The sequence below is a fragment of the Schistocerca americana genome, chromosome 1, assembly GCF_021461395.2.
Source record: "Schistocerca americana isolate TAMUIC-IGC-003095 chromosome 1, iqSchAmer2.1, whole genome shotgun sequence".
NCBI lineage: Eukaryota > Metazoa > Arthropoda > Insecta > Orthoptera > Acrididae > Schistocerca > Schistocerca americana.
The window spans coordinates 278,330,220-278,346,304 of NC_060119.1; the positions used below are offsets into that span (position 1 = coordinate 278,330,220).

A 16,085-nucleotide genomic window follows, 5' to 3' on the forward strand; every position below is an offset into this window, starting at 1 on the left:
AGATCCTGTCAGATTAGTAAAGTGGGGTGCTGTCAGGCTCCGGTAGCACTTGGATGGGTGACTGTCCAGGTTTGCCGAGCACTGCTGGCAAGCAGGGTGCATTCAGCCCTTGTGAGGCCAACTGAGGAGCTACTTGATCAACAAGTTGCAGTTCTGGCCTCACAAAAACTGACAATGGCTGGGAGAGAGAAGTGCTGACCACTCATCCCTTCACATATGCATCCAATGATGCCTATTGGCTGAGGATGACATGGTGGTCAGTTGGTACTTTTGGGTCTTCTGAGGCCTGTTTAGATGGAGTTTATAGAGTTCCCTTTCTTCACTTTTGTTTGTTGTTCTTTTTATTGACAGGATACAAATGACAAACAATTGCTTCATCAGCTCTACAGAATAAGCATTGAAAATAAAATCTGCCCCTACGTAATTGGGGCAAACTACTGTTGGTGGACAGAATTCCAGTATCTCTGTTGGTAAACTGCCACGTGTAGTTCCACGTAACTTAGCTTGCATCATATTCAGCCATCACATCAATTCATACTTTTTAATCCTCCAGACTGTACGGTTTAGCAGTCACCACGATCATGTACACTTCTTAGATCTCCCTCCACTCACATGCACAACAGTAAATCTCAACTGTTTAATAAATTCACAGAAGTTGAAACTACTGCTTTAGTTGTAAATTTATTTTACTATCATGACCCGTTTTGGGCTCTCATAAGCCCCTCCTCAGGTGTCGCAACTGTGCTGTGGCCCCCTAGCAAACTGCGCCTAGTACATGTCCACCACGGCGCTCGGGGAGCCACAGCAGAGTTGCGACAGCTGAGGATGGGCTTATGAGAGCCCAAAACCGGTTGTGATAGTAAAAGAAATTTACAACTGAAGTGGTATTTTCAACCTCTGGTATAATGCTCAGTTGCGCATATTCTTGCAACAGGATTGTTCGTTCATAGAAATAGTTGTGTACAGTGGCACCAATTTATAACTTACACATTATGAGACATGAAGGGAACAGCAGTCTATAAAACTATATTTAATTAAAATTTTCTCTCTTAAGCTAAAAACTAATATTTAAACACAACCTTCATCAGATGACTGGTGTTCCGAATGAATAACACTGTCTTTCTCAGCCTCCTCATGACCTGCCGTTAGCATTATTTTGTCCTTTTCATCACTTGCTGCACCTTCTGCTGCATTTTCAAGGCTGCTCATTTTCACATCATTTCCTGCATTGTTCACAGCTCTGTCAAGATTAAAATGGAAAGCATCCAGAATTGCTATGATGATTCGCACCAGCTGTCTTTGGAATTCAGCAGATACACGCATCTTTCCAAGATAAAACCTAAGTACAGTCTCATACTGGTGCCAAGGAAGAAGACGACAAACCATGCCAACTGCCTGAAATGCAAAGTATGATTAGAGAAAATATTCACACAATCATAGAATCAAAAGTATTCTGCAAATCAAGTACCTGAATTGCAGCATCAACAAGACTATTTTTGTTGGCAAACTTTTCTGAACAAAGAAAAAGCGATGCACATGGAAGAATAAAATGAGTCAATGTCCGAGGAGTTGGTGGTTTTACAAGGCCTTTTGCCACCTCACAGAACCTGAAATAAAGCAGATAAAAGGCAGATAATTACAATATTTGCAAAATATTGAATGCTACCTGCTAACACTGCACAACACATAAAGTAATCACTTACTTCAGTAAAGCTCTTGCTTTCCTGTGACTCTGCAAATGAACTATATTTTCAAAGAAGTCCACTTCTGGATCTGTCTTGCTGCTTAGCTTGGAGAGGTCTCGTAAAACTGGATGTAATTCTTCACACTGCCTAGCCTAAAATTAATTACAACACTTAGTATGGCTGAGGCGGTAATTGTTTTTTGAACCAGCATTCAAATGAGGAACAAAGTTTTCTATTCCATTGTAATGTTGTATATTCTTGACTGAACACAGAAAACAATAATTCAAATTGCTTCTTGTTCTTTAAAATAGGTCCAGTTCCAAGCCTAAGTACAATATACAGAAGCCTTTCTGGTAATGCATAACACAAACTCTGCTTCTGAGAGATTAATTTTCGAAGAGGGCATGGAAAATTTATGTTATAAAACTGATCTTTGTGCCATACGTCTCAGAAATTAATACAAGATTCCAAAATTCTGAGAGGAATACAAAGAAAAAAAGTAAAGATAATCTCTCTCCATATAGTGGACACAGTGAGTGTAAAGAGGCATATTAATGTGAACTGAAATATTGTAATGAGTAGAGTCAAATAGGAGATGGGAGGGGGAGTGAGTGGTAAAGGTACAGGAAGGGCAAGCCTCAAGAAAAAGGATAATATGGGAAAGGACAATGGTCCCAGAGAGAGCTCTGCACCCTGATATGCACAGAGATAGTAGCTTGTTACACATAGTGAAAACTGGTGTGAGGTTATAAGGGGCAGGGAGGATAGAAGGAGTTTTAGAATACAAGAAAAGGGAGACCACCCAAAGAAAAGTGTGGATGAAGATTTATGAAAATATGAGGCAAACTAATATTAGAGTCAAAGTGTTGTAATGAAGGGTACGAAGGTGATGTAAGGAAAGAAAAGTGAAAGAGGTGGGAATGGAGGAGGATGCTGGTGCAGGACAGCATGTACAAACATTTTTGCCCAGGGATATGGCAGAACTGAAGGAAGTACAGTCCCACCTATCCAATTCAGAGACGCTGGTATTAAGGAGGGGGTGGATGGGGCCAGGGGTGGGAGGGGGGGGGGGGGGGTGTCGTTATGATATGGATTGTGATGTATCCATTAAGTACAGCACGGGTGACTTCAAAGCACTGTCAATGTATAACTGGAACTGTCTGAGAAGTGTAAACTCCTGCAATTCTGTCAGATGTCTCAGTAGATCAATCGATATAATTATGCATATGCTCGGTGAGGTTGCTAGGTGTGGCACAGAAGGATACATCTGCCAGGACAAGGTCGTGTGGCATAACATCCATGGCAGATTTAAGGTTTGCTGTAGACCATCATGATCTCATCTGTCGCACCCAGCCAATGTTTATAGCATGCTCTCCAGAGTACCAAATGACAACAACGCTGCACTATGTGGTTTCCCCTGGACTATTTGCACTATGTTGGTATTTACCATCAACAGTTGGGTAGCACATGGACTTGCTTCTCTGCCTAATTCAGTACTGTCTTTGCTCACTATTCAACTGACAATTGTGTTTTCAGTGAACAAATGGACAACGTAGGGTGCACTGAGTGTGATTTGTATTTGAGTGCTTCCCAGCCGAACCTACAAAGTGTTCTCCTGCACTAACAAGAGATTTATTTAAAAAACTTCCGAAGTACTGTACTGGTCACCTCTAGAAGTGCTTTGTTTTGTATATTTCCAGAAAAGTAATAGAGTATTGCTTTCTGTGATTTATTTGTACAGAACCTAAACAATGGTTTCTCATAATACAGCAGATGGGCTGAGTAGCAGATATGCATATAAACAAAACTTGAAAATGGTGACTCAGACATAAATTTCCAGCTGTACATTGGCAATTCACATATTCTTCATGGGGCACAAAAAGATTTAAATAATCTCACAGGTGTGAAATAGTATCAAGCATGTTTTTGCTAACTTACAATACACTCCATAAGATTCTAAAAAAATACATATAGTTTCAATTTTGCACAAGTTTGTTCTTTTAAAATATATGGTTGATGTATTTTTGAGGACATTTCCTATACTAAAGTGTGTACCTGCAGAATTTTAGTGCATAAGCCTGGCATTTTTAACCTATATGAACGCATATTTTGAATGTTTTAAAGCATACCTTAAGGCCCTCTAATAATGAGATTTAAAGAATCTGCAAAAAATTAAATATCAGATAGTTGTCTCATTAATCTACATTTGATGTTACAGTACAGAATGCAGATTACCTCTTAGAAGTATTTTCATTATTAGGGAAATGGAGGGAAACTCAACAGCCTGATAAATTTAGTATAGCTACTCTGCCAATGGTGCATAATTTTCCATAAATCGTAAATGACCTGCTCCACTGAACTTTACAGTTCCCGTATTTCATTGTTCGTCTTCCAGTCTCTCTCTTAGTACTAGTGAGTGGACACAGCTAGGAAATATCTGTGATCACACAAAGATCACAGGCAACCATTTAAGCAGCAGAAAGGCATTTTGTAATACGTTGCGACTAACAGATTTCAATCAATAGTTCTCAGAATAAGCATTCCTCGTAGGTGTATTAATTAGAAACAATTCATTATGACAATTACTAGAAATGTAGGTCATGATTGGAAATTAAAGGGAACTAACAGTTTTGCAGAAATCATTAATAATAAAGGAATTCGGCTGTATCGAAACTTATGCGAGTTAACCAATATAGAAGGAGAGAGGGGCTCGCACACTTACTAAGTTAAGGGCATGTAAGGAATAAAAATTTAAAAAAAGCAGGTAAGCTGATAAAAACAGTTGACAAATAATAATTATATTTACCAATTCTCCAAGTAAGCATAATGATTCATGTCTAACTACTTCATTAAAATCTTTTATCCCCTGCCTAATCAAGTTTAGGAGGGTGTCACTGATGAGAAATTCTCTTTCTGCAGAGATGTCTGAATGTTTGTGACACATAACAGGTGCCAAATTTCGTAGGCAGTATCCAGCACTATCTCTAAGAGACATGTCCTTTTCCTGCAACAAAAAGAAAGTAATTGATAAAGAACAAAGAAGCACAGCCACTGTGAATAAAAATTGAATAGTTTTAATGAAAAGTGTTACTGATACAGCACTGCATTAAGGTTTTTGGTTATCAGTATATTTAATTTCTGTTTTGTTTATTGATCTTATAGGAAGTAAAGCATATGATAATCATGGGGAAATGTAAAAACCTAATATAAACTAACTCAAAGTACTGAAGAGGAGTTTTTTAATTGCAGTAGTACATTTGTTCATTCATTCATACTCTGTGTTACATAAATCTTATCAGGGCAGGGGGCCTTTATGGGTATTGTATGAGGTAACCATTGCACATTACTGGAAGCCTTCCTTGCAGACCAAAATCTTTGCAGTCTTTCTCTGGTAGCCTTTCTTCTTCCCTCTGTTCATCTGCATTTCTCTTTTCGTTTATCATGGAAATCTATAAAGTTGCCTAGGCCTGGTCTGAGATGTCTCTTCAGTTTAATCCAACCTGTTCATGATCCCTTCTCTCATACATGAACCAATTGTCAGAAGCCTTAGGGCTTCTGTCAAGTATCTTGAAAATGTTTTGTCAGTCTCTTCTCATTCATCCTCAACAAAGGCCTTTTTCTAACCGATTCTCTGAATCTTCCATTTTCCTTCTACAGTTCTTCCTTTCCTCATAATCTATACTGTCCCTCTACAATCTTTGGAACCATTATATTATTAATTATGGGAATTACTTACTAACACATTATAAATGCAGGTATATTAGCAGGAAAGCAGTGGATTACAAAAAAAGTCATTACCCTTCCTCTTACATTACTTAGCTGCTGTTTTTACGAACTACTTCATACTAAGAATTTATACATCTCTACTGACTACTACAGAGAACATCATAAACTGTCAATACACAGTCAAAGATAAAACCTTTTTTAATATGAACATTAGTGTTTACCTGAAATTGCACACTCTGAGTCTAAATATTATGATTAATTACAAGGATAGAACTTAAGTACTATTTTCTTTTCTTTTTTAATATCTAGAGATTTCCAATTTCCTGCCTGATGTCTGCTGGTAACATGTTAAAACCTTTTGTACTGGACTGTAAAGCTGAATTCTGATTCCTAGACAGGGATGCAAAAGCTACATCTAAATTATTTTCATTTCTAGTATTGTGGGTGCATTTCACAGTTACCCTAAATTCACTCATGACATTGATCACAAATACCAAAAGGGGGTAAATATACTGGCACATATTTGTAAAAATACCAAGGTCCCAGAAGACACATCTACGTATTCTTAAGTTATTGACTTTTTCTCAACATTCTTACTGCACATTTCTCTAGCATAAACACGTTTTTTTTTTTTTTTTAGCGGAAGATTACACCAAAGGACAGTATCAAGTAAAGGTTTGCAAAGTACATTAGCAATCACACTGACAGGTCAAGAATATGCACAACAGGCAGAATTTAGTTTCTTGGTTAAATTAGCCATGTATTGGTGCTCTGGCAATCAGGTATTTATGTTAGAATTTTCATGTTAATTACCCCAGTTTGTAGCATCATGAGAAGGGGAGAGGGAGAAGATAAAAAATAATAATTTTACTGCCCATACAAAGGTTGTTATAATTAGCTCATAAAAAATAACCTCTTATTGTTATCTGGGTACTCACTATTTGTATTTACAAATTAACTAACTTACTGATTTTAAGATGTGGAAACAGTTGTGAATTATCATCACACCAAAGTCAAGGTTGATTTTCCCTTCAGATAACATTTCTTTGACTCTTTTAAAACCATCAAGACGCCTGTTGAAATCTGGTTGTTCAATCCATCTGGCATCCCATGCATTTATTTCCATTAAAAGTTGAGCATTAATAACCACATCACTTTTCTGTTCCTTTAAATCTCTTTCTGCAATAGCCATTACCAAATCACAGAGAAGTTTTCGTGGAGCGGTAGCAGAGACTGTACCAAATAATGGTGCTAATGACCTACAATATAAGCATGATCATTATGCTGTTAATTATAATACAAATAATTTTTAAAAACTCATATTTAAATGCATGAAACATTTCTTATTTTGCAGACAACTTTTTTGATTTTAAAACATCCACACTATATTAATATAATTTTAAGGTCCTTGACAATTTAAAATTAAAAGGCAAATCAAACATTTAGAATTTATATTTATTTTCTCTATACCACAAACTTCATAATTTCAGGTGGATTAAACTGTTTCCTTCACATCACAAGCAAAGAGCAGATAATTATAGTACAAAGTGAGTTGGTGCAGAATATACCCAATGTTATAGTTTCAAAATGTCAGGCTATTACACAATTTGAGCCTATATAGTGACAATTTTAATATGAGATCTTATTTTTTTTCTTTCCTTTATTTTTTTTTCTAAGAATACACGTATAAGCATACTGACAATGTGTTTACAACTTCCTCTAACTTCATGAATAAGATATAACTGGAAGGAATAATGAAAATTATTTGATATTTGTTAAGATCTTCACAGTGATGAAAACCTTAATTGGACAATATATTTTGGTGCTGCTCAAACAACTTTTTTCAGCAACTTCTGCTCTTTCTATAAAATCTAATTTTGGAAACAAATAAATCATCATTATAACATAGTTAACTCCTGAATGTCTTATAGCATAATTTTAATGAGGAACTCATTAATTAGAAAGGAAGCCTTGATTGCACAAGAGTGAACATTGAAAGAAGTACACTGTGTTCACACATAATCATCTTGTGGACACTTTTCGGAAAACATTAGGCATTTTAACACTGCTGTTCTTCACAGTTGCTACATTCACAAAACATATTCTTCATAAATAATTCATTACAATTTGAGAAAAATATTTTTGTCCTCAGTTAAAACACTATAAGGGAAAGAAAGACCTATCTCAATCATTACTAAAACTATCTGTGGCTCCAAAAGACAATTATAAAAATCATTGAACATTTATCCACACAGCATAAAATTGTAAAATATGATTCCTTGCCAGTCTCAGGTCATACTCTTGGGTGTTAAATATGTAAAAGCTAGTATTCAGTGGAAGGGGGCTTTATCCAGCCTGGAGCCAATGAGACAGTCTCTCTTTAATCCGTCTAAGTGTTTTGTGGTCAGAGCCTTTTAGACTGACTTAAGGAGTAGTGATTTTCCTGTGACAGCTGGTGTTGTACAGAACTTGTTAGGAATAAGGAGTGCTACTGGTGTGAGAAGGGAATGATCAGTGAGGATGCTAAAGCTGACTGTGTGATATGTTTAAAGATTTTTGCCAGCTGTCAGTAGCTCTCATGATTGAAGAGTAGGCCACCAGCCTTTCCAGATGGAAGAGGCAGTCATGTGCCCTCTGGAATAAAGATGTTTAACATTTCTGAAGTCAGTAGTTAGGGAACCTCATTTAACAAGGCTATTTTCAAATGCAAAAAAAAGGATGTGTTGCTATGTGCAAGTGTTGAATTCTGATATGTAATTTACCAGTTTTCTACACAAGCATTGAATTTCAGTGAGTGATCACTTCCTTGATAAGCAGAAGCTTCATGTCACATCATGAAGCCATTAGCTAACCAGAGGTGGGGGTTTTAACGAAAAAGGTGGACTTGGTGAGATCTAATTGAAGCCAATAAATTAATTTTGTTTCTGCAGAAGCAATAAGTATGGTGTTTCTGTGTGGCTTTTGATGTATTTACTTTGAGCTATTATCCAGTAAGGCTTAGTGCCTATAGGCAGAATTTGTTTTCTAGTACAGTAGTGGGATTCAGAACATTTCTGAACATTTATGTAGCTACAGGGCATTAATCAGTGTGCTGCATTTTGGTCATGGCTGCGAGTATGAATTTGTACAAAATTACAGCCTCTCTGAGGACAAGATTAAGAAATGTTTCAAAATGTCTGACAGACACCAAAGCAAATTTCAAATCTACCATGAAATCATTTCTCTTGTACAACTCCTTCTATTCCATAAACAAATTTCAAATTAAAAAACTGGAAGCATGTGAGTCTGTCTTTCTTTTACTGCTTCTTTTTTTAATTATCAGTTATTATATGAGTAGTATGAAAGACTAACATATTAATTGTTATTAATATTTAACTGGTGTGTCATATAGTAACTTTTAAATAGCCACCTTGTAGCCATACCCATAATCAAAATGGGTACATGGCCAGCAAACTGGCTTGGTCCACATTTACGGAAAAAGTAATTTTAAAAGTCTATAGTAATCAACTTGTGATTATGAACATTTATTGACAAAAATAATTTAAAAATTATTAATAGTTTTTTACTTTGCAGTCTGCAAAATGTATTACCTTGTGATGACAAGTGTGCAAGCACCAAATGCATGAGTTTAATATTTCTGGAGGTTTATCATGAAATACAAGATAATTTGCCACTTTGCTGCATATCAGTCGCAACATAACTACTTCAGTCAAAAATGAATGAACATGTATATGCTTCACAAGTGATGAGTAGTGGACAAAGCAAAGCTATCTGTCAGAGTCTCCACGTCGATGTCATAAAGAGTACAAAGAAAAAATACCATCTTCAACAAACAACAAACCTGAGGTATTTCAATGGGTATGCAATGTTCTTGACAAGATTAGTAATAGTTGTGAAAAGTTGAATCACAGTTTCTTCAGATGCAGATGCTTTTCTGTTAAGTGTGGGTAATAACAGTTGCAGCAAGAGCTCACTCGTTGATGGGTCATGCACCAGCTCTGATACTCTTGCAAGCACTTCTAAATCACGGTGACCAAGGCCTGCTTTTGATGATGACAGCTTGCGCTTCAAATGTTCTAGTATTGCTGGAACATGTGGCAACAGCAGGCCACTCCCATAGTTCACTGTTAACAAAGCACAGTATTAACTTTAAAATGGATTTCATGTGTTGCTGTTTAAATATTATATCATCAAACCTTCATAATGTTACTTAAAACAATGCCCATACCAAACAACTGTATGTAAAGATTGACAAAGATGAAGGACAAAGTGCCTGCTGTTCTGTGTCAAATTAGGGACTTATGAATATAATAATGAAGAAACACTAAATTAATGCCTTTTTTATGCATTCATCTACAGATAAGTTGCTTAGCATTAGCTGAATACAGAAGGGGTGGATCTACATTTTCTGGGTGATTTCTAAAGCTCACTTCAACTTACCAACATTTCAAAGATAGAAGTTTATCACATGCATTTGACTGCGTATTCAAGTTTACCATAGGCATTCGATTGCATATTCTATCTGTTGGGAAACATCTACTTTATTTTGTTGTTGTTGAAAAACATTGTGGTGGTATTGAATGATTGTAGCTGGTGTATGCTTGAATACACATGAAGAGACAGTGTTGTTGCAGTTCAGTGGTCATTTAAATGGCAGGCTGGAAGTTGCATTTCTTACCAACAATTTAAAAAGGTGTACAAATAATTTAGTCACACATTGCACTTGCCACCAAGAAAAAGAAAGATTTGAAATCCAAGTGTAATTTTGATAGTCGAGAAAGTGACGAAGGTTCTTACAGATCACAACAAAATCACTGTGGACAGCAAGTGGGCAGTTACAGCTACCTGCATCCACAGAGATAAAGATTCCATTGAAGAACTGCCACTGGATCTTGTAAACCTAAAAAGATACATAAACTGCAAACCCAATCATACTGTGGGAGTGTGGGAGTAGCCAGTGTTGCATGCTTCGTTTACGCCATTCCAGTGCAGCGGACATTAGATATAAGTTTCTACTCTTTGACTGTTAGCTCAGTTAGTTGTCTTTTCCAAGTTGGAAAAATAAAGTATTTTATGCAAATCTGTATGTGGGTTTACTTTGTTGCCTACATAATTGGTGATACCAGAAAAAATAAGAAGAACTCTCGCAACTTAATATTGTGCGGCAGTTTCACCAAAGATGGAAGCAGCTAACAAAATTCTGCAAGCAACAAACGACGAGATATGATGGCTAAAGCAAGAGATTCGGCTTTTGGAGTTTGCAATGCTGCAGAATGATAGCAAAATTGAATTCATGAATTTGCAAACTCCAGTAGTAGCAGCCACATCACGAGCATACTCACATGCCGAAGATTTTTCATGCACGAACATGCTGTTGCCGTTGCAGTTCAGAGCACCTCCATTCAGACCTACACAACCAGATGTTTGGTTTGCAATTATAGAGAATATCTTTGAGTAACAACACGTTACTGAAGACCACGAAAAATTCAATCTCGCAATAGCAACCTGAATCAGAGGGCAACAACAATAGTCTCTGATATGGTCATACATCTGCTGCTCCAACAATCGTACACCACACTTAAAATGGCGTTGATCGCTTGCTGCATGAAATTACCTGAACAGCGACTTTCCCTGGAAAAACACAGGGACAGAAGGCCATCTGAATTTTGGAGCCATTTATGCACTATAGTCGACACAACCATGATGTCCAATGAATTGTTACTGCATGTCTGGTGACAGCAGCTTCCTCACCAAATTCAACTGATGTTGATTGCGTACGGAGCACAGTCTCTCAACAAGCAACTGCAAATAGCTGACAGAGCTTTCACTACTCTACAGTCGACACTCGTAGCATCCGTAGCAACGTCATCTGCCACCTCTGCAACGGAGCCAATAATGACTCATCGGTATGGTTAGAAGAACTGAAGTTAAGCTACGCAGCCACAGGCTACAGACAAAAACCAGGCATTACTGAGGGGATCACGAAACTGCAAGATGCGATGGAAAATATGGCTACTCGGCTGCATAAGTTGGAGCTGCAGACGTCCACCAGGTCCACCAGGTCCACCAGTAACAAGAAGAGGTCACACTCCAAACTGGATTAAGCTCACACCGACAATTTTTACTGGTATCACTGACGATTCGGGCTCAAGCTAAGAGATGCACAAAACCTTGTGGATACCCAAATGGCAAGGGCAGCCTGCTCTAGGCATCACGGGCGGCAGCACTCACAAACGGCACCATATACGAATGATGTAGGCAGCAACACGTACAGTCAAGGTAAGGCACTTGAAGGCTTCCTGTATGCTATACCTTTATGCCACTTTGCATCATCCTGGGGATATAAGCTAACAATGCACAGATTACAAAGGATTGATAGACTCTCAGGCCATAACTTCCTGATAGGCACCGGCTCGGAAGTGAGTACCTTGCCGGCTACGAGCTTTGTTAAGAAGGACACGTGGGAGCCTTTGAAACTGACAGCAGTTAACAACCCAAGTATAAACACGTATGGTTATAAAGAGCTCATGATAGATATTGGTTTATCTACTCGTTACAAGTGGAATTTAGTAGTAGCAAATATTTTACAGCCGATCTTAGGTGCAGATTTCTTGTCTCATTTTGCACTCAGAGTGGACTTGGCAAATAACTCTCTTACAGGGCCATGATAAAAGGTTTTTGGTGCAGTGTGGCAGAGGCTGTTTTAGGAGTAGTCAGTAGCTCAGCTATACAGTCCCCCCAACAAGAAGCCATAAAAACTCCAGCAGTTAAACATAATACAGTGATTATATACGCACCACACCAGGTCTGCCTCTATCAAGACTCATCCACAGATTAGTCCCACAGCGATTAGCGGAGACAAAAAGCGATAATAGAGGAGATGCTCCAGGCTGGGGTAATTAGAAGGTCTGACAGTTCTTGTGCATCCCCTCTCCATCTAGTGCGCAAGAAAGATGGCACATGGCGTCCCTGTGGTGACTACCGCCAACTGAACATGAGAACAATCTTGGACAAGTACCCCATACCACACATTAAAGAGTTTATCTACGCTATAGCGGGTGCGAAAGTATTCTCAGTACTGGATTGTCATAAGGCACACAATCAGAGTCCTGTGGCTCCAGCTAACGTGGCAAAGACAGTGGTGATCACACCCTTTAGGCTATTTGAATTTCTGTTTATGCCATTCGGACTCAAAAATGCGGCCCAATCCTGGCAAAAATTCATTGATGAAGTGCTCTACGAATTACCTTTCTGTTATGCATATCTAGATGATATTTTGGTATTCTCAAAGGATATGTAACCACTACTGACTACAAACAACTTAGGCGTTATCTTGTCATGGTAAATTTTTACCAGCATCATTTACCAATTACCACTGAAACACAGGCACCGCTTACGAATGCACTGGATAGCAACAATACCACAGGTAAGCGAAATGACCAAAGGCTTTTGGCGATTTACAAAGAAACTTAGAGGATGCAGGATACTCGCACACCCCATACCTGCAACACTGTTGAGTATTGTAATAGATGCCAGCCAGGTCGCAACTGGTGCAGCCTTGCAAGAACAAGTCAAAGGGCAGTGGGAACCTCTTTGTTTCCTCTGAAAGAAGCTGCAACTCCGACAGAAAAAATGGAGTGCATATGAAAGAGAGTTGTTGAAGTCAGGCCAGTAACAATTTTCACATATATTGAAACCAGGCCAGTAACAATTTTCACTGATCATAAACCTACAGTGTCAGCTTTCAGCAACATCAACAATAAGTGCTCGCCAAGGCAGTTCCAGCACATAGAGCTTTTCAGTCAATTCACCATGGATATAAGGCACATCAGAGGTGTGGAGAATCTGGTTGCACATTACTTTTCTCATGTTTGTGGTGTGACCAGCACAATTATGAAGAACTCACGACATTGCAGGAAATTGATCTGGATCTACAGAAGTTATTGATGGACCACACAACAGGGTTACACTTAAAACCGATACTCATGCACAGGATGAAGTTATAGTGTAATATATCATGGTAGAAGCCGTGCCCATACATTACACAATGATTTCGTAAAGCAGAATTTGACAGTGTTCATGGCCTGGTGCACCCAGGGGCAAATCCAACAATCAAGTTACTGACAGCACATTTCGTCTGGCCATCAATTAAAAAGGATGCCAGGGAATGGACTTGCGCATGCCTACAATGTCAGCACTGCAGAATAGGGCGACACATTCACACGGAAATTGGGAATTTCACAGGATCACCTGGAAGATTTGCCCATGTCCATCTAGACTTAATGGGTCAACTTCCAGTTTCTGATGGCTATAAATACTTGTTAACAGTGGTAGACAGATGCTTGAGATGGGCGGAGGTCATTCCAATTACTGACATAGCGGCAGAAATGGTTGCAAAGGCGTCTGTCTCTCAATGGTTAGCTTGGTTTGGGTGCCCCCTTCATATCACAACAGATTAAGGCCACCAGTCAGAGTTTAGTCTGTTCAATGAGCTAGCTAATTTATGTGGGTTCTAGCACCACCATACAACAAGTTATCATCCAGCGAGCAATGGTATGGTGGAGAGGTGGCGCCGGATGTAGAAGGCAGCTCTCATGTGTCATCAGAGAAGCTGGACAGAAGCATTTCCATTGGTTCTCCTTGGATTATGGACCACATACAACATGGACATCAGTGCCTCAGTGGCGGAATTGGTGTATGGGGAACCACTGAGAATCCCGGCAGATTACCTAACTGCTGTCTCATCACCAATGCCAATAAACCTCTCATCACTGATATGTGAAATCCGTGAGTGTGTGGAGACAATGAGAAGATCTATGGTATCTAGACGCGGTAAGCGACCAGTTTTTTGTGCATAAGGCATTGGGAGATTGTACACGTGTCATGCTCTGCATAGATTCAGTCAGAGCACCACTACAACCTTCATATACTGGACCTTACTGAATCATATGACACAACACCCATACTATGGACATCTCACAGAATGACAAAACTATTAGTGTGTCCATAGAGAGGGTAAAACCAGCATGGATCTTACCAGAACTGGAGTATGATGACACTCAACAGGATGAGAAGGACCGAAGTTTGGAACTCACTACGCATGATATGGCTGAAGAACCCGTGGCAAGAGAACATGGAACCACAAGGAACCACAACGCAAGAGCCCACACCAGCTTCCTCATCCCCGCAGCAACAAGTAGTCCGTATGAGAGCTGGGAGACAAGTCAAGTTTAAGTACCCATTTATCCCGGGTGCTCTGCACTTTGGGGGGGGGGGGGGGGGGGGGGGCTGTGTGGTGACGTGAGAGTTGCCAGTGATGCATGCTTTGTTTACTCCACGCAAGTGCAGTGGACATTATATAAAAGTTTTTACTCTTTGACTGTTGTTAGTACACTTAGTTGTCTTTTCCGAGTTGAAAAAATAAAGCATTTTGTGCAAAGCTGCATGTGGGTTTAATTTGTTGCCTACAATCCAATAAAAAGAATGGCATTTTTAGAGAATTTGATGACCATTACTGATCAGGATGAGGGCTTGCTAAATTAATACGTATAAGTCCTGCAAGGTTGCACCATCAAGAGGGCACTGAGCTACTAGCCTTCACCAAGAGTGGTCCACCAGTTGGCTCTGTAAAACATATTATGCAGGGACAGATGTAAATGTAATGTATTGCGAATACATAGAGAAGGATCCTTTATTGTATGATTATATGATAGCAGAACTAACACTGGTAGCAGTTACTTCTGTAAAATATCTGGGAGTATGCATATTGAACGATTTGAAGTGGAATGATTATATAAAATTAATTGTTGGTAAGACGGGTGCCAGGTTGAGATTCATTGGGAGAGTCCTTAGAAAATGTAGTCCATCAACAAAGGAGGTGGCTTACAAAACACTCGTTCGACCTATACTTGAATATTGCTCATCAGTGTGGGATCCGTGCCAGGTCGGGTTGATGGAGGAGATAGAGAAGATCCAAAGAAGAGCAGCGCGTTTTGTCACAGGGTTATTTGGTAAGCGTGATAGCGTTACGGAGCTGTTTAGCAAACTCAAGTGGCAGACTCTGCAAGAGAGGTGCTCTGCATCACGGTGTAGCTTGCTGTCCAGGATTCGTGAGGGTGCGTTTCTGCATGAGGTATCGAATATATTGCTTCCCCCTACTTATACCTCCCGAGGAGATCACAAATGAAAATTAGAGAGATCCGAGTGCTTACGGAGGCTTTCCGGCAGTTGTTCTTCCCGCAAACCATACACGACTGGAACAGAAAGGGAGGTAATGACAGTGGCACGTAAAGTGCCCTCCGCCACACACTGTTGGGTGGCTTGCAGAGTACAAATGTAGATGTAGATGTAGACTGTCTGTGATATAAAGGACATACCTGACATGCAGAAGACTGATCCCTAGTTGACCAGGGCTGATATATTGCCTTCAGACTCTGACTGTCTACTATGACTTCTGCTTATGCACTTGTACTATACCTGGTTTACATTCTGGCCTGGGTTTTAATTGCACACTACTGATGATCACATATGGACTATTTTTCTGAAAACTAGGATTTTACTATGTGCATATGTGAGTGGCTGTTTTATCTAATAAACATTACACGTTCCAAGCTACCACACAACTGACATGTCATTTATCTGGAAAAATAAATAGTTACAATCTGCAGAAAGTGA

At 39.1% G+C, this 16,085-nt stretch overlaps 1 protein-coding gene across 1 annotated transcript in view; it reads right to left on the bottom strand.

Moving 5' to 3' along the window:
• LOC124625459 (small subunit processome component 20 homolog) overlaps positions 1 to 16,085 on the bottom strand; it is a 208,888-nt gene that overhangs the window by 105,259 nt on the left and 87,544 nt on the right. Inside the window, exons 18-23 of the mRNA XM_047149176.1 lie at positions 9,253 to 9,535; positions 6,379 to 6,670; positions 4,492 to 4,689; positions 1,704 to 1,837; positions 1,469 to 1,607; positions 1,080 to 1,395 (exon numbers count right to left, since the gene is read on the bottom strand). Of these exons, the coding sequence (XP_047005132.1) occupies positions 1,080 to 1,395; positions 1,469 to 1,607; positions 1,704 to 1,837; positions 4,492 to 4,689; positions 6,379 to 6,670; positions 9,253 to 9,535 (1,362 nt within the window). The remainder of the gene's footprint in view (positions 1 to 1,079; positions 1,396 to 1,468; positions 1,608 to 1,703; positions 1,838 to 4,491; positions 4,690 to 6,378; positions 6,671 to 9,252; positions 9,536 to 16,085) is intronic.